Source organism: Taurulus bubalis, assembly GCF_910589615.1.
Source record: "Taurulus bubalis genome assembly, chromosome: 8".
Lineage (NCBI taxonomy): Eukaryota > Metazoa > Chordata > Actinopteri > Perciformes > Cottidae > Taurulus > Taurulus bubalis.
The window spans coordinates 1,159,886-1,177,920 of NC_136596.1; the positions used below are offsets into that span (position 1 = coordinate 1,159,886).

The 18,035-nt window shown below is 39.9% G+C and overlaps 4 protein-coding genes across 4 annotated transcripts; 3 read left to right on the plus strand and 1 right to left on the minus strand.

The window, feature by feature from the left end:
* The first annotated feature begins 374 nt into the window (after positions 1-374).
* On the plus strand, positions 375-5,694 carry LOC306739989 (uncharacterized protein). Its single transcript, XM_079222091.1, has 3 exons — positions 375-648; positions 1,460-1,581; positions 5,350-5,694. The coding sequence occupies exons 2-3, from the start codon at positions 1,460-1,462 to the stop codon at positions 5,633-5,635; spliced, it is 408 nt and encodes a 135-aa protein (XP_079078217.1). The 5' UTR covers positions 375-648; the 3' UTR covers positions 5,636-5,694.
* A 121-nt stretch (positions 5,695-5,815) lies between these two features.
* Positions 5,816-10,742, minus strand: nudt18 (nudix (nucleoside diphosphate linked moiety X)-type motif 18; the record flags this gene model as incomplete). Its single annotated transcript, XM_079222081.1, has 6 exons — positions 5,816-7,311; positions 9,296-9,420; positions 9,563-9,686; positions 9,942-10,044; positions 10,343-10,453; positions 10,587-10,742. 6 exons carry the CDS (start codon positions 10,740-10,742, stop codon positions 6,929-6,931), a joined length of 1,002 nt encoding a protein of 333 aa, XP_079078207.1. The 3' UTR covers positions 5,816-6,928.
* A 2,874-nt stretch (positions 10,743-13,616) lies between these two features.
* Positions 13,617-14,302, plus strand: sdhaf1 (succinate dehydrogenase complex assembly factor 1). Its single transcript, XM_079222093.1, has one exon. It carries the CDS (start codon positions 13,808-13,810, stop codon positions 14,057-14,059), a length of 252 nt encoding a protein of 83 aa, XP_079078219.1. The 5' UTR covers positions 13,617-13,807; the 3' UTR covers positions 14,060-14,302.
* Positions 14,303-15,068: 766 nt separating this feature from the next.
* On the plus strand, positions 15,069-17,599 carry LOC306739990 (uncharacterized protein). Its single transcript, XM_079222092.1, has 3 exons — positions 15,069-15,289; positions 16,506-16,637; positions 17,321-17,599. Exons 1-3 carry the CDS (start codon positions 15,248-15,250, stop codon positions 17,459-17,461), a joined length of 315 nt encoding a protein of 104 aa, XP_079078218.1. The 5' UTR covers positions 15,069-15,247; the 3' UTR covers positions 17,462-17,599.
* Positions 17,600-18,035: the final 436 nt, after the last annotated feature.

The following is an 18,035-nucleotide window of genomic DNA, read 5'->3' on the forward strand; positions in this document are numbered from 1 at the left end:
AGGAACTACAGGTACCTTCATAATTTAACTACAGGTACCTTTATAAAGGAACTACAGGTACCTTCATAAAGGAACTACAGGTACCTTCATAAAGGAACTACAGGTACCTTTATAAAGGAACTACAGGTACCTTCATAAAGGAACTACAGGTACCTTCATAAAGGAACTACAGGTACCTTTATAAAGGTACCTGTAGTTCATTTATGATGAAAACTACTTAAGCGCTTCAGGAAATAACAAACTGCTTCTATAAATAAGTTTATTCACACCTCTCTCCCTCCTCTCTCCCTCCTCTCTCCCTCCATCACTCCCTCTCTCTCTGTCCTCATGTCTCCACTCCCAGTGTGTCCCAGCACTTCAGTTAGATTCCAGTACAGTGAGTTCACTGGGAGGGAGAAAGGTGGACGAGAGAGCATCAGACAGAACAGAGAGAAAGAGAGAGAGAGAGAAAGAGAGAAAGAGAGAGAGAGAAAGAGGGGGAATAAAAGATCGGATTTACAGACAGAGTTTCACATGTTATACATTTATATCTGCTGAGTGGAGACACACACACACACACACACACACACACACACACACACACACACACACACACACACTCCTCATCCACTCAGTGAGGCTGACGGACGCTCAGTTGAACCTCTGAAGGTTTGTTTGCTCTTTTTTAATGTTTCTAGTCTGTGAATCTAAAATATTTTGTGTCTTTCAGCGTTTAAAGTTCATTAATATATTTATTCAGTTTATTTTCTCTACGCTCACTTCAGTGAAGTGAGCTTCATTCATGATTAAACTAACACAGTATTGTTAACGTTTACAAAGTCTATGTGTCTGCATCTGTGTGGAGTTATTATTAGTATTTATGTTACTGTTATTATTATTATGTTCAGGTGGATTTAATTCCATGTTATTTTATATTCCGTTTAAATATATAATAACTAGAACATATAGTCATATTTTGTTGTAATTCCCTCCCGAATTTAACCTTTAAAAAAATTTTTTTTACTATCATTACCATGATATATATATATATATATATATATATATATATATATATATATATATATATATATATATGATATGAACAAATATGATGTTGGATAAATAAAATAAAATAATAGTAAAATAATTAATAATATTATTTTGGAAAGTATATTAAACAGTTAGTTTAATAATGTACAGTTTGAGGTGCTTAATGTGATTATTATTATTTACTACATATATATATATATATGTACACGTAGACTGCACAACTAATACTTTATATTTTTGATACTTGAAGTACTTTTTGTTGCCATAACATCTGAATATGTTTGAATGCACGATGAGGTGTTCAGTAAAAGTACTTCAGTGCGTTATGTAGTATTATCGGTAGTACTCGTGTAGTTGTGCTCAGTACACGATGACATCACCGTTTAAAGGGCCAGCGCAGACTTAACCCCTCTGAACCGTGCCGTTGCAGATGAGCTTGGCAAAGATCCACGACCGGCTGCACATCTCCACGTTCTGGGAGCAGAAGATCGGCAGCGACAGTCAGCATGCGGAGAGCGAAGAGCAGAGGAAGAGGAAGAGCGCGCTGAAGAAGTACGACTCAGCCACACAGCCGAGAACTACGCTAAAACACGAATGACATGTTTACACAGAAAATACTCTGAAACAAGTACAAGGCCTGCAGTGAAAATATGACTGAGGTACAAGTACTTTAGCAGCTGCATGTACTTTAATCACAAAGGGTAGAAGTACTCAATGCTGAGTCTTTATATACGACTGATGCGTTCCTGTGTGTGTACTCTGGGTACTTTTATATATTCTTTCACAGGTTTTCTTCCATATTGGAGATGATGAACCTCTAAGACATGATGCATCGTTATCGTGTCTTTTTTTGTCACTTACATTTTTATTCATTTAGATATATTAATATTATACATAGATAGAAAAGTTAGGTTTGGCAAAAAATAATTGAAAAAAACATACAAATGGAAAATAATAATACTAATAAAAAGAAATACAAATACTAATTACGAAAAAAATACAAACAAAGAAAATGTATGACAAAATTTAAATAAAGATACATTCACCACTTGACCCTAGTGGTCAGGAGAGAGAATGCAGCTTTAACACATGAAGCGTAGACTTCTATACAACCAGAGGAGTCACACTCTGGTGGACAGGAGAGAGAATGCAGCTTTAACACATGAAGCATAGACTTCTATACAACCAGAGGAGTCACACCCTGGTGGACAGGAGAGAGAATGCAGCTTTAACACATGAAGCATAGACTTCTATACAACCAGAGGAGTCACACCCTGGTGGACAGGAGAGAGGATGCAGCTTTAACATATGAAGCATAGACTTCTATACAACCAGAGGAGTCGCCCCCTGGTGGACAGGAGAGAGGATGCAGCTGACATGCAATAATATAATTCCATCTTTCCTTGCTCGTGTTTTTTTTCATGATCAAGAACTGAATATCTTCTTTCAGCCTCCAAGTGTCAGCCGGCCTCCATCACTCATTGCTCTGCAATTATCACCTCCTGAGTTTTTTTCCAGCCTCTGGCCAGGTCACACATAACACACACAATTAGTAGGGACGAGAGCCGAGGTTGGAGGAGAGAGCCGTGGAGTCGGGCCTACATTGCAATAGATAGCCGGGGGATTATGAGATACACGGTATTGATAGTGGAGGATTAAGGGGTGCAGTGTAATGGATAGCAGAGGGATTAGGTGTGATGGGCTGAGGGGGGTGTGAGGTTAAGGGGGATAGAGGACTGGAGTGAGGAGGGACCGGGCTAATAGCTGGTGTAACGCCAAGAGGTGAAGGTTTAATGGGAGGATGTATGCATACGGATGAAAATCCCTTCATAATGTAACAATGGAGATTGACAGGAAGAAGATGATGGATCGATGAAGAGTTATGATACGATACAGAAAAACACCACCTTAATGTACGTTCTTTACTTCTGCTTCAACGGCCGTATCAGAAGGTAGGCAGCGTCATCGAGGGAACGGAGAAGGTTGGTCAAGTCGGTCTCCAGGTTTACGAGGTGAGTTCAGGTTCCAGGCTGTCTGATGTTTCTGCTGGTACCCGGTCATCATTACGGAGACCTTTAACAACCAGACTGTCTGCAGGGTCGCTGAGTGTTTGTCCCGGTATGTCCTCCAGCTCGCTGAGAGACGAGAGACCATTTGTAATGACAGCGTCTGTTTTTAGATGCGTCTATTTGCCACACGGTCACATGTCCAACTGAAACCACATCCAGTTTCATCACAGACGCCACAATTCAAGAAGACTCCGCCGATCGACGCCTTCAGGAAAAGAGACACTTTGCCCAGATGGTCTCCCACCAGACCATCTGGGCAAAGTGTCTCTTTTCCTGAAGTCTATGCTTCATGTGTTTAAGCTGCATTCTCTCTCCTGACCACCAGGGGGTGACTCCTCTGGTTGTATAGAAGTATATGCTTCATGTGTTAAAGCTGCATTCTCTCTCCTGACCACCTGGGGGTGACTTCTCTGGTTGTATAGAAGTCTATGCTTCATGTGTTAAAGCTGCATTCTCTCTCCTGACCACCAGGGGGCGACTCCTCTGGTTGTATAGAAGTCTATGCTTCATGTGTTAAAGCTGCATTCTCTCTCCTGGCCACCAGGGGGTGACTCCTCTGGTTGTATAGAAGTCTATATAAATGACTCTACTTCTCTTGATGTATTCCCTCAGTAAACATTGTAAACATGAGTTTATGTCTCAATCTCTAGTTTCAAGTCTTCTTCAATACAGCATGATGTTCATTTAGTACATGATGGTCATTTAGAGTCAAACAGACCATAAAGCAGGGGACGTTTTAGGGCGGGGCTACAGGTGATTGACAGGTCGTCACCATGTATACGTTGTCTCTCCGTCAGTAAACAGTGATACTCGTCCTGATAAGACTCCATCACAACGCATGCCGGCTACATTTGTGTCCGACTTGCTCTGACGTCATGATCAAAGCAAGATCAAACAGCTGATTGGCTCTTAGCTTTGACAACAAGCACCACGTTTAATAGAGAATCCTAGTTTTCTGTGTAGTCACAATATTTACTGCCAGATGGTTGTGAAATGAAGGATTGATTTGTTAAAAACGTTGTTTATCAGGTTGATAATAATCACAATAATCATATTAATGATAGAAAAGAATAAACAATAGAATACGATTGAGATACATTTTCACTTATATATATATATATATATATATATATATATATATATATATGTTTAAATGCTATTTAATATTTGATGATATTTCGGAGCCAGAGCAGATAACTCCCCGTTACTAGGGCAGAGTAAATGCTGATTGTAACCTCGCCACTGAGACAGATGTTCGGTGTTAGCGGCTCTCTGAAGCGTCCTGAGAGATTATCAGCAGCTGAGCGGACAAATGGAATAATCCAAAAAACTTGACAGGAAGGTGGCAGAGACACTGTGAGGACAGCTGACAGAGAGGGCTCTGTTACACACACACACACACACACACACACACACACACACGTTTGGTGTGTGTTTGATTGATGGTGATGACACTGCAGCTGTCACCAAGATACCAGATCTGCTTAGAGACACTAAATCTGACCTCAGTGCTGCTTCTAGACACTGTGAGGACGGAAACACTGAGAAACATTGTGACACGCTTTGAAACACCTGGAAACATTGTGTCACACTGAAACGCTGTGAAACATTGTGTCACACTGAAACATTGTAAAACATTGTGAAACACTGTGAAACACTGAAACATTGTAAAACATTGTGAAACATTGTAAAACATTGTGTCACACTGTGAAACATTGTAGAACATTGTGAAACACTGAAACATTGTAAAACATTGTGAAACATTGTAAAACATTGTGTCACACTGTGAAACATTGTAGAACATTGTGAAACATTGAAACATTGTGAAACATTGTGAAACACTGAAACATTGTAAAACATTGTGAAACATTGTGAAACATTGTAAAACATTGTGAAACATTGTGAAACATTGTAAAACATTGTGAAACATTGTGAAACACTGAAACATTGTAAAACATTGTGAAACATTGTAAAACATTGTGAAACATTGTGAAACATTGTAAAACATTGTGAAACATTGTGAAACATTGTAAAACATTGTGAAACATTGTGAAACATTGTGAAACACTGAAACATTGTAAAACATTGTGAAACATTGTGAAACATTGTAAAACATTGTGAAACATTGTACAATATTGTGAAACACTGATTTTCTAGGACATAGTAACTGGAGTAAAAGTGCAACAGTTGGCTGTACTTCACACATGAAGCTTCATGACTTCCTGACTGAAGCGTCTCCTTCCTGTTGCAGGCTGAGGGGCGAGTGGAGCGTCCGCCTGGACAACAGGAGCAAACACCTGAACAAGCTCAACGACAACAGGAGCAAGGTCAACGAAGTCAACGAGGTCAAAGAGGTCAACAAGGTCAAAGAGGTCAACGAGATCAACGAGGTCGAAGAGGTCAACGAGGTCGAAGAGGTCAACGAGGTCGAAGAGGTCGAAGAGGTCAACGAGGTCAACGAGGTCGAAGAGGTCGAAGAGGTCAACGAGGTCGAAGAGGTCGAAGAGGTCAACGAGGAGTCAGCTGACCTGGCATGAGTTCAACACACGCGCAATGACATCATCACATGTGGAGAAATAAAGTGCATAAGAACTCTGATTCTTTTGTGTCGAATTCTGAAGAATTTAGTCTGCAAGAATGATGAAACCAAGAGAATAAATAATATTTATTTATAATGATAAGCTTTACTTTGATGTAGAATCCTACACATGGATAATACAAATAATGAGGCCATACATTAAATTCCCTTAATGCCAAAAAACAATCCGAACAAACAAACAAACAAACAAACAAACACGTGAGAATCATAATTGTTTCCATTTATTCCATAGTTTCAAACACAGTGAACATATTGAGGACAAGCCAAGACAAAATATAACATAAACTGATTATAAACTTGTTCTGTTTTGTTTGTTTGACGTTAAATAAATATATATTTATATAAATAGTGAAATAAATATATTTATTTAACATATTTGCCGATTAAAAGGTTTTGATTGTTTGCTTTCCAATAAATATGTATCTGTAAATCTGCAGTATCATTTGTACATGTAATATAATATAATATAATATAATCAGCTCACAGCTCCTCCACACGGACAGGATGCTATTATGAGAGGAAAAACTCAACATAACACTTATTAGATCAACAAGTATTTATCTTTTTCTCTTAGAATCTGTCTTCTAAAATCAAAAACATATTAGTATTTTATTGCTCTGATTACATTCAAACTCTTCAACTCCTTTCTTAAAGGGACAGTAGTACGAGGTACTTCAAAGTACTGCTATGGGCGTATTTTAGACCTAAAAGAATAAATATCACTTTAAGTGAACGCTATATTTATAATATTTTCAAAGTTAGCGTGTTCCTTTCACAATAAGAGTCCTCAGTGGTCAGTAAAAGCCATCAGTTAGCGTGTTCCTTTCACAATAAGAGTCCTCTCGGTGCTCAGTAAAAACCATCAGTGAGCGTGTTCCTTTCACAATAAGAGTCCTCAGTAAAAGCCATCAGTGAGTGTGTTCCTTTCACAATAAGAGTCCTCAGTGGTCAGTAAAAGCCATCAGTGAGCGTGTTCCTTTCACAATAAGAGTCCTCAGTAAAAGCCATCAGTGAGCGTGTTCCTTTCACAATAAGAGTCCTCAGTAAAAGCCATCAGTGAGCGTGTTCCTTTCACAATAAGAGTCCTCAGTGGTCAGTAAAAGCCATCAGTGAGCGTGTTCCTTTCACAAAAAGAGTCCTTAGTAAAAGCCATCAGTGAGCATGTTCCTTTCACAATAAGAGTCCTCAGTAAAAGCCATCAGTGAGCGTGTTCCTTTCACAATAAGAGTCCTCAGTAAAGGCTGTGGATGGGTAGGATGGAGGTGTTCTTGGTCTTCTCCAGCAGTCTCTCTCTCAGAGTAGGTTTCTGGACTTGGTGCCAGACGTATCGGGGGTTTTCCACCGGCGGCGGCCGCCCCGTCCCGGGCCGCTCCACCTTCTCCCCGTCCTCGTTGCGCCTGACGTGGTCGGGCGTCAGCTCCACCAGCGTGTTGAAGCACACGCCGTCCGTCTTGCCGTGCTGCCGGCCGTGGTGCTGCAGGCTGAAGGCGCCCAGCGTGTTGACGTCGTGGTCGCGGTACGCCGTCGGCATGGCGTCCTGCACCACCATGTTGGCCGCCCACGTCACCGCGTGCGTCTTCACCGCCGCCGCCGTGGGGAGGTGGAGCCCCGGGGCTGCAGAGGGTTACCACATTACTAGTATGTCAAACTAGTATTTATATATGCAGCGCATATACATTCCTACATACACACACAAGAGGCTCATGGGTAATAACTAAAAAACATTTGTCTGGAAGAAAAGTTTAAAAAAACGTGTATATGTACACAGACGTTTTGAAATATCTTACTTTTCGTGTTTTCTGTAACGCTAATAGTAAAACTAGTAAAAAACTAGGAAAACTGGTATAAAATTTGTAAAACTCGTCAAACTAGTAACACTTGTATAAAACTTGTAAGACTAGGAAAACTGGTATAAAACTAGTATTAAAAACTAGTATTAAAAACTAGTAAACAACTAGTAAAACTTGTATAAAACTGGTATGAAAGAAGAATAAAACTAGTATAAAAGAAGAATAAAACTAGTATAAAGAAGAATAAAACTAGTATAAAGAAGAATACAACTAGTAAAAAGAAGAATAAAACTAGTATAAAGAAGAATAAAACTAGTATAAAGAAGAATAAAACTAGTATAAAGAAGAAGAAAACTAGTATAAAGAAGAAGAAAACTAGTATAAAGAAGAATAAAACTAGTATAAAAGAAGAATACAACTAGTATAAAGAAGAATAAAACTAGTATAAAGAAGAATAAAACTAGAATAAAACTAGTATAAAAGAAGAATAAAACTAGCATAAAGAAGAATAAAACTAGTATAAAAGAAGAATAAAACTAGTATAAAGAAGAATAAAACTAGTATAAAAGAAGAATAAAACTAGTATGAAGAATAAAACTAGTATAAAGAAGAATACAACTAGAATAAAACTAGTATAAAAGAAGAATAAAACTAGTATAAAGAAGAATACAACTAGTATAAAGAAGAATACAACTAGTATAAAAGAAGAATAAAACTAGAATAAAAGAAGAATAAAACTAGCATAAAGAAGAAAAAACTAGTATAAAGAAGAATAAAACTAGAATAAAAGAAGAATAAAACTAGCATAAAGAAGAATAAAACTAGTATAAAAGAAGAATAAAACTAGTATAAAGAAGAATAAAACTAGTATAAAGAAGAAGAAAACTAGTATAAAGAAGAAGAAAACTAGTATAAAGAAGAATAAAACTAGTATAAAAGAAGAATACAACTAGTATAAAGAAGAATAAAACTAGTATAAAGAAGAATAAAACTAGTATAAAAGAAGAATAAAACTAGTATGAAGAATAAAACTAGTATAAAGAAGAATACAACTAGAATAAAACTAGTATAAAAGAAGAATAAAACTAGTATAAAGAAGAATACAACTAGTATAAAGAAGAATAAAACTAGTATAAAAGAAGAATAAAACTAGAATAAAAGAAGAATACAACTAGCATAAAGAAGAAAAAACTAGTATAAAGAAGAATAAAACTAGAATAAAAGAAGAATAAAACTAGCATAAAGAAGAATAAAACTAGTATAAAAGAAGAATAAAACTAGTATAAAGAAGAATAAAACTAGTATAAAAGAAGAATAAAACTAGTATAAAAGAAGAATAAAACTAGTATGAAGAATAAAACTAGTATAAAGAAGAATACAACTAGAATAAAACTAGTATAAAGAAGAATAAAACTAGTATAAAAGAAGAATAAAACTAGTATAAAGAAGAATAAAACTAGTATAAAGAAGAATAAAACTAGTATAAAAGAAGAATAAAACTAGTATAAAGAAGAATAAAACTAGTATAAAGAAGAATAAAACTAGTATAAAGAAGAATAAAACTAGTATAAAAGAAGAATAAAACTAGTATAAAGAAGAATAAAACTAGTATAAAACTAGTATAAAAGAAGAATAAAACTAGTATAAAAGAAGAATAAAACTAGTATAAAGAAGAATAAAACTAGTATGAAAGAAGAATAAAACTAGTATAAAAGAAGAATAAAACTATAATATAATAATAATAATAATAATAATAATAGTATAAAACTAGCTGGAATATGAAAGCCCGGAAGAGAATCCGCCGCCACCTTTGAGGAGCAGGACCCAGATCTGCTGGTCGGCGCCGGTGAAGACGAGGACGAGTCTCTGCACCACGTGACGGCAGCTCAGGTCCACAGGCAGCGTGACGGGGTGCCAGGGATCACGACGGTACCTGAAAGCATCACGGGAGTCAGTGCTGGTGTTCGGCTTCATTGTAATAAAACTGATCTTCTCCACGGGACATTAGAGGACACACGGAGGGTTCTCTCCTGGAGAGTTAGCCTAGCTTAGCACAAAGACAGACAACGTCGTACTTGAGTCCGCAGTCGATGAGTCGGAGGATGTCCCGTCCTCTCAGAGGGAGCACGGACTGTCTGTCCCACCAGGAGGCCTGAAGAGATTCCTTATCTGCAGCCGACAGGCTCTTCAGACTCCCACCTGAGAGGAGACAGGTGTTATGCTTTTACTGTCGGCAAACACCTCAAACACCTCAAACACCTCAAACACCTCAGCCGTACACAACTAAGTACAACTCCTGTTTATGTTTCATTCATGTCGAGAGAAATGTTGCAACTAAAGAGTATTTTCATGGTCGACTGATCTCTGTTCAGCATGACGAGTGTTGGGGATCTGGGGACATCTAGTGGTGAGGTCGTGAACAACAGAATTGAGACGCAATGGGTGACCTCTGACCTGTGACGGTAGCGAGGAAGATGAAGCGGATCCACTGCGGTCCCTGCTCCTGGATCAGCAGCAAGGTGATTGGCTCGCAGTCAAACCCCGCCTCCTCCTTCACCTGCGGGCAAACAAGAGCGGTGAGCCAGGTGTGTGTGTGCGTGTCTGTGCACGTGTGAGTGTGTGATGTGCGTGTGCATGTGTGTGTGTGTGCATGTGTGTGTGTGTGTGTGTGTGTGTGCATGTGTGTGCATGTGCGTGTGTGTGTGTGTGTGTGCATGTGTGTGCATGTGTGTGTGTGTGCATGTGCGTGTGTGTGTGTGTGTGTGTGTGTGTGCATGTGTGCGTGTGTGTGCGTGTGTGCGTGTGTGTGTGTGTGTGTGTGTGTGTGTGTGCGTGTGTGTGTGTGTGTGTCTCACCTCCCTCCTCAGCGCCTCCTCCAGACTCTCCCCCACCTCCACCCTCCCTGCAGGCAGGTACCACAGCTTGTAACAGTCCTGCTTCGCCTCCTGCACCATCAGCACCTCCTCCTGAGGGACGACACACACACACACACACACACACACACACACACACACACACACACACACACACACACACACACGCTCTCTTATAGACGCCGCCAGCGGGCCGGTGGGGCCGGCGGGGCGGGCGGGGCGTGACCTTGTCGTTGAAGAGGACGCAGCACACGATGTAGGTGACGTTCTTCCTCAGCGTCGCCGGCTTGCTCTGCTCCAGGCCGACGTCGCAGCACGTGACCTCTGACCCCCGGCCAATCAGCAGCCTCTCCAGCTGCTCCTCCAGCTCCGCCTCCTCCATGGCTGCAGTACACAAGCAGGGTGTTGGATGATCGTAGGGCGAATGAAAAGCCTAAAAGTCTACTTGTGTACACACAACCTGCATAACATACTATAAGGGGCGTTGTGTAACCAGCCTGTGTATAGGATGTGTTCATGAGTAGCCATATTGTGTAACCAGCCTCCTCTGGTCTGAGTGGCTGCAGGATGCATGATGTCATCCTGACACGTGCAGAAGACGAGAGACTACACATCTCTGAGTCTGGATAAGGATCCACCAGTTCTTTGGAAAACTGGACTTAATAAACTTCTTTACCAAAAGAGGAGAAACATCACTTTTTCCATCAAAGACAAGACTCCCTCTTCAGAGACTGGATGACACTTCAGATTTCCTGCCTCGACTCTTCTGAGACGAGGTCTTCCCCAACAGGATGAAGACTTGACTGACAGCTTTCCTTTACACATGTGGGACGACACATGTAGAAGATTCCTAATCACTACGACCCTCAGTGTGACACTGAACCGGTTTCATTGAATTGAACGTGTTGCTGACTTATAGGGAAGAGGAAAAGTATAAAACTGGAATAAAAACACAGCCTTTCATGTCGTGAGCTGGAACTAAACAAGTAAAGACTCCAGCTCTGTAGGATGTGAACTCCTCCTGTCTGAGCAGTGAGGAGACGACCGGAGGACCTGGAGGGAAGAACTCTGCTTTAAAGTGTGCAGCCTGCTCTCCTCCTTCTCTCCTCGCCCTGCAGCTCAAAGGGTTACCAACCGAATTATTACAAATATACAACTACAAATATGTAACATTAGGAAAATAGAAAAAATACTAAAATAGAACAAATTATATAATATTAGTGGAACCTTTTTTATTTACGTTTAATTTTATTCTAATAATTTTACTACATTTTAGTGGAGTTTTTGCCAATTTTGTATTATTTGTGTAAATGTTTCTAAATACAATTTGATGTAAATATAGTAGGAAAAGTGCAATCAAATATTATCAATATTCATATTTAATCAGAAACCTGAACAAATAAACTCCAAACATCAAGGAAACTGTTTGAACAACATTATTATATATTAATAATATATTCCCAGAGCTCCTCTAAGAAGCAAATATGATATGTTATGATATTAGTGAGCCCATAAGTCAGTACTCCTACAGTAACTCATCACTGTCATTTTACTGGACAATGCTAATACAAGTATTGTTTAATGTTTATTTGATGTAAACAAAGTGCTTTAAACATCTCTTTTTAAAACCAACTTAAACCATAAATAAATACAGAATGAACGGATGATTGTTGATCAGAAGCCAACAAGCAGAATGATGAATGGATTATGAGATGAACTAATGAGCTTCAGACAGAAGATGACGTGAGCTTAATGACGTCACAGAAATGCCTTTTTTTTTCTCCACTTTTAGCAAACTTCCAAACCGGAAACGGAGTTTCGTGAAAATACTCTAAACTACAGAAATAAAAGACGAACCTTTCTGTAACCGCGTTGAACCTCCACTCAGTGACTCACAGCTGACTGCTGCGGCTCTGTTGTGACATCTGACACCGCCGAGACAAACCGGAAATACACATTCTCTTCCGGTTCAAGGTTTTCAGAATAAAAGATTTAATCCCGAACTAACTTTGTTTATAAATCAGTTAAAGCTTTATTATTTTTATTCTCTGCCACTATTGGCTGATACACAGCAGCTAATACAAAAGACGGAATGCTTTGGATTTGTATTCTTTATTCATTTAAATCATCAATTTAGATTATTTAAAATTATTTATAAATAATAATTAGTATTATTATTTGAGGAATGTGAAATCAATATTCTTACCAGAAGCTTTTAATGTACGGAATATTTCTAAATGAAGTAAAACAATAATAATAATAAAAAAAAGCCGTTGTAATATTCCGAGTAGTACAACTTCCTGTGAAGTGTTCTACAACTTCCGGTGACAGACCACCCGGAAGTTGTGGTCGTTGTAGTCTTCAGTCCTCGCTGGTGTCGTAACGCTTCGTGAGGTCACGCAGAGAACTCTTCACCTAACGGTAACTTCACGGACGGAAACCAGTTCAACCACCGGAAGCCCGTCGACTCGCTGAATCTCGTTTCTCTCCCAGTTTGAAACACGTGAGTGAAGCTCACTGGTTTAGTCTGCTGCTGGTTTCTCTCCCAGTTCAGACACGTTCATGTCCATTTAAACAGCTTCTGTGTATTTACTGCTAATGCGAGCTTATACTACGACTGTGTACTAGTACTACTACTGCTGTGTACTACTACTACTACAACTGTATACTCCTACTGTATACTAGTACTACTACTACTACTACTACTACTACTACTACTACAACTGTATACTAGTACTACTGCTGCTGTATACTACTACTGTATAATACTACAACTAGTACACACACTGACATCCCACCTGTGTTTGTCCCACAACTACCACCATATATACTACTACTGTATACTAGTACTGCTGTATACGACTGTAGTACTAGTACACATACTGACATTCCACCTGTGTTTGTCCCACAACTACCACATCCTGGTAATATGATTGGTTGGTTGGTTGGTTGGTTGGTTGGTAACTGTGTGTTTATCTCCAGTTCAGCCAATCAGAGCGTCGTGGTGCGTTCAGGGTCCATACAGCCAGAGTCTGATCCCAGTAGCCTCTAGTGGATGTAGACGTTCCGGTACTAGGGAACCCAATTCTGATCCTGGTTCTGGTCCTAATCCTGCTCCAGGTCGTGGTTCTGGTCCTGGTCCTGATACTGGTCCTGATACTGGTCCTGGTTCTGGTCCTAATCCTGCTCCTGCTCCTGGTCCTGATACTGGTCCTGGTTCTGGTCCTAATCCTGCTCCTGCTCCTGGTCCTGATACTGGTCCTGGTTCTGGTCCTGGTCCTGGTTCTGGTCCTGGTCCTGATACTGGTCCTGGTCCCAGTCCTGGTTCTGGTCCTGATACTGGTCCTGATACTGGTCCTGGTCCTGGTTCTGGTCCCGGTCCTGATACTGGTCCTGATACTGGTCCTGGTCCCGGTCCTGGTCCTGGTCCCGGTTCTGGTCGGCCCGATGGCGCGCCACAGCAAGCTGCAGAAGCAGGTCCTGGTTCTGTACCGGCTCTTCCTGCGGGCCGGGCGGGACAAGCCGGGCTTCGTCCCGCGGATCCGAGACGAGTTCAGAGAGAACGCTCGGCTGAAGAAGACGGACGTGATGCACATCGAGTATCTGTACCGCAGAGGAGAGCGGCAGCTGCAGCTGCTGAGGGACGCCAACACCAAGCAGCTGGGGTCCTTCTGCAAACCACAGGAGACTGACCTCTGACCTCCATCCTGTGTGTGTGTGTGTGTGTGTGTGTGTGTGTGTGTGTGTGTGTGTGTGTGTGTGTGTGCCAACAAGCAACAACAAGCAGACTGTCGTCCTGAGATGCTGCATTCAGAGTCCAGTGGGGAAAAGAACACTCTCACGTGATGTGATTAATTGTGATATTTTTGTTTAAATATGAAGTGAAAATGTTCTTTTCCTGTTTGGACTCATGAACTTTAATAAATGTGATCGTTAAAACAACTCATGCTTCAAGTTACGGTACCAACATTTTACCGTACAGCATTCATTTGACTCACTTCATACGTGCAAGTACTTTGAGTACTGCGCTTAAATACTAGTTCCTGGTCCTTTCACTTCACTGAAGTATTTCAGGGTTGTACTTCTACTCTGCTACGACTCAGAGGTAAATGTTGTAGTTTTTACTGCATTTAAGAAACAACCTGAACGACTTTACAATGAAAACATGATAAAGTTATTAAATATTTGAATCTGTCCAACAGTATTTAAAGGAGTTAAAATTATCAAATACTGAAATATATAAAAGGACAGATAAATGAATAAGTACATTACAAATGGTTAAAAGAATGAGGGAAGGATTTTATTAAATGAATACATAAATAAGTAAAGATAAATGCACAATTGTCAATTATTTATTTATTTAGTGTCATATTTAGTCCAGTATATATATATATATATATATATATATATATATATATATATATATATATATACATATATATATATACATTTCTTAAATATATACATATATATTTAAAATGTATATATAATATATATATATTTACATATATGTTTATATATATATACATATATACACATATGTATTTATTATATATATATATTTATTAAATATATACTGCTCTTATGAGGTAAGAGCAGGTAAGAGGCCTACGTGTATATATATATATATACATATGACCGCTAGGTAGCAGCAGCGAGTCTGAATCCCAAACTGACACCAACGAAGAAGAAAAGACGTAAACAGGAAGTGAGACGTTTTTCCGTCTTCCAGTCGCGATAATACTCAGTTTGTTTTGTATATTTTAGTGAAAATAGCGACTTTAACTTCTTCTGTCGGTTCCAGAAGAAGTTCTGAGGGTTTTCTTTCTTCTTAACTTCCCACTGTCTTGTGTTTTTATCGGTATTTCGTCCGTTTTTCCGTTTCTCATGTCGGGTTCCGAGATGACGAACGCGCAGTTATTCCAGCAGGTGAGAAATGATATGTACATGTTTAATATTAATATTCATCCGGTGCAACAATACTATCGCTTCACATCGAAATAATAATAATAACGTATTGCTATGTTTTATTTAGTAAAGTAACGAAAGCTATCCGATATATATGCATATAAATATAAAGCAGTAAAAAGTACATTATTACTGAAATATAAAGCAATATAAAGTACATTATTACCTCTGAGATGAAGTAGAAAGTATTTCACATAATATAGAAGTACTTAGTGATATTACACAACTGCCCATAAGAATATTTAATATCGGGATTTCAGAAAATGTCCCCAGAATATGTATACAATATGTTTTCTGGCACTCTGTGTAGTTATAACGTAATATATATATATATTTATTTTTTTTTAAATTTAATTTCCCCCATATATTATATGACAGTAGTGAATATCAGCCAACGTTGATTTCTCAGGTTAAAAACAATTAATTTGGTGAATGAATGTGGTTGAATGTGATTTAAAGTGTATTTCCTGCACACAGAATACAAATGTTTAAATAAACGGCGGCGTGTTGAGATGTTTATGTTTCAAGATCACAAACACTTTAAAAGAACAAAGTCACACAATAACTCAAACACACTCCTGTAAAAGGACTGTTTCTTAGTGAATAGAGTCCGTTGTGTTTGAAGATAACAGCTTCATTTTTTAAATTTATAAAAAGAGACTAGACTAGACTTCTATACAACCAGATGAGTCGCCCCCTGGTGGTCAGGAGAGAGAATGCAGCTTTAACACATGAAGCATAGACTTCTATACAACCAGAGGAGTCGCCCCCTGGTGGTCAGGAGAGAGAATGCAGCTTTAACACATGAAGCATATACTTCTATACAACCAGAGGAGTCACCCCCTGGTGGTCAGGAGAGAGAATGCAGCTTTAACACATGAAGCATAGACTTCTATACAACCAGAGGAGTCACCCCCCTGGTGGTCAGGAGAGAGAATGCAGCTTTAACACATGAAGCATAAACTTCTATACAACCAGAGGAGTCGCCCCCTGGTGGTCAGGAGAGAGAATGCAGCTTTAACACATGAAGCATATACTTCTATACAACCAGAGGAGTCACCCCCTGGTGGTCAGGAGAGAGAATGCAGCTTTAACACATGAAGCATAGACTTCACTTTAAAGAACCGCAGGTCGTCTCCTGCTCTGATCCTCCTGTAACGTCTCCTCCCTCCTGCAGGTGGCGCTGCTGCGCTGGTTGTCCTCCCAGACCGACGAGGACCGGACGCTCTTGGCAGCGGTGACGGGCGTTCAGGTCGGCAGGGAGCTGCTGAACCGCTTCACCGGACAGGACAAAGTGGACGCTTACAAGGCGAGTGTCTAAAATGAGAGGTTTTCTGAAGGGCTCAGAGACACTACCACTTTAGTCCACAGGGGGCGCCAGAACCAACTCTACTTCTTTAGTCCACAGGGGGCGCCAGAACCAACTCTACCTCTTTAGTCCAAAGGGGGCGCCAGAACCAACACTACTTCTTTAGTCCAAAGGGGGCGCCAGAACCAACACTACCTCTTTAGTCCAAAGGGGGCGCCAGAACCAACTCTACCTCTTTAGTCCAAAGGGGGCGCCAGAACCAACTCTACTTCTTTAGTCCAAAGGGGGCGCCAGAACCAACTCTACTTCTTTAGTCCAAAGGGGGCGCCAGAACCAATACTACCTCTTTAGTCCAAAGGGGGCGCCAGAACCAACTCTACTTCTTTAGTCCACAGGGGGCGCCAGAACCAACACTACCTCTTTAGTCCAAAGGGGGCGCCAGAACCAACTCTACCTCTTTAGTCCAAAGGGGGCGCCAGAACCAACTCTACTTCTTTAGTCCACAGGGGGCGCCAGAACCAACACTACCTTTTTAGTCCACAGGGGGCGCCAGAACCAACACTACCACTTTAGTCCACAGGGGGCGCCAGAACAACAGCGTTAAAGCTCCTTGTCGTAACTCAACAATAAAGGGATCTGATTGGTTGAGCCTGCAGATTGATTGACAGCTTGTGTGTCCTCAGAGCGAGTGCATCCTGAGCATCTCAGAGTTCCTCCGTCAGAACCCACGAGCCTCGCAGGCCGACGTCAACGCCGAGGTGGAGAACCGGGTTCTGGTGTTCGCCGCTCGAGTCAAAGCTCTGGAGACGGCGCCGATATTCTGACCGGAAGAGCCCGACTATAACTCTTTCATATGTCGCAGTATATTTGTACCATTATGTTGTGCTTCATGTGTTCCTGTGTGTCGTCGCCTTAAAGCTGTGTGTTGATCTGAACCCCTCCACAATAAAAGCCTCTGTAAACACTGATTTTCTCAGCTGCTCCTTCTGCCCTCGTTTCTTTGGTTATTTTGCATATTTAATGGCGTCTAAGATGTTTTTTTATCTTGTTTTCATTCATCTATTAATCTCTGGACTCCTTAGCAGACTCTTCTCGTGTTAAAAGAAAAACAGCCTGAAGGTGAGAACATTAAAACGTGTGGTCGTGTTGATGCTTTCATTTGAGGGAATTTACATATTAAAAAAAAAAAAAAGTTTCTGCATCAACACTTTTAAAATATACAGTATATTTTTACAACTTATGTTTCCAGTAGTTTGTTACACACATGAGGGGAATAAAATATAACAAACACTTGAACACAGAATAGTACAATTCATCACAACCGTGTTATAGTTGGCCAGAGTTTATGTATTATATATATATATATATATATATAAAATACTGTATATATTATATGTA

Excerpts from the sequence above, each read along its gene's own strand:
- LOC306739989 (XM_079222091.1), top strand. The coding sequence starts at position 1,460 with ATGAGCTTGGCAAAGATCCACGACCGGCTGCACATCTCCACGTTCTGG. Across the intron at positions 1,582-5,349 it reads AGGAAGAGCGCGCTGAAGAA|GCTGAGGGGCGAGTGGAGCG; the intron begins GTACGACTCAGC and ends TTCCTGTTGCAG.
- sdhaf1 (XM_079222093.1), top strand. The coding sequence starts at position 13,808 with ATGGCGCGCCACAGCAAGCTGCAGAAGCAGGTCCTGGTTCTGTACCGG.
- LOC306739990 (XM_079222092.1), top strand. The coding sequence starts at position 15,248 with ATGTCGGGTTCCGAGATGACGAACGCGCAGTTATTCCAGCAG. Across the intron at positions 15,290-16,505 it reads ACGCGCAGTTATTCCAGCAG|GTGGCGCTGCTGCGCTGGTT; the intron begins GTGAGAAATGAT and ends TCCCTCCTGCAG. Across the intron at positions 16,638-17,320 it reads ACAAAGTGGACGCTTACAAG|AGCGAGTGCATCCTGAGCAT; the intron begins GCGAGTGTCTAA and ends GTGTGTCCTCAG.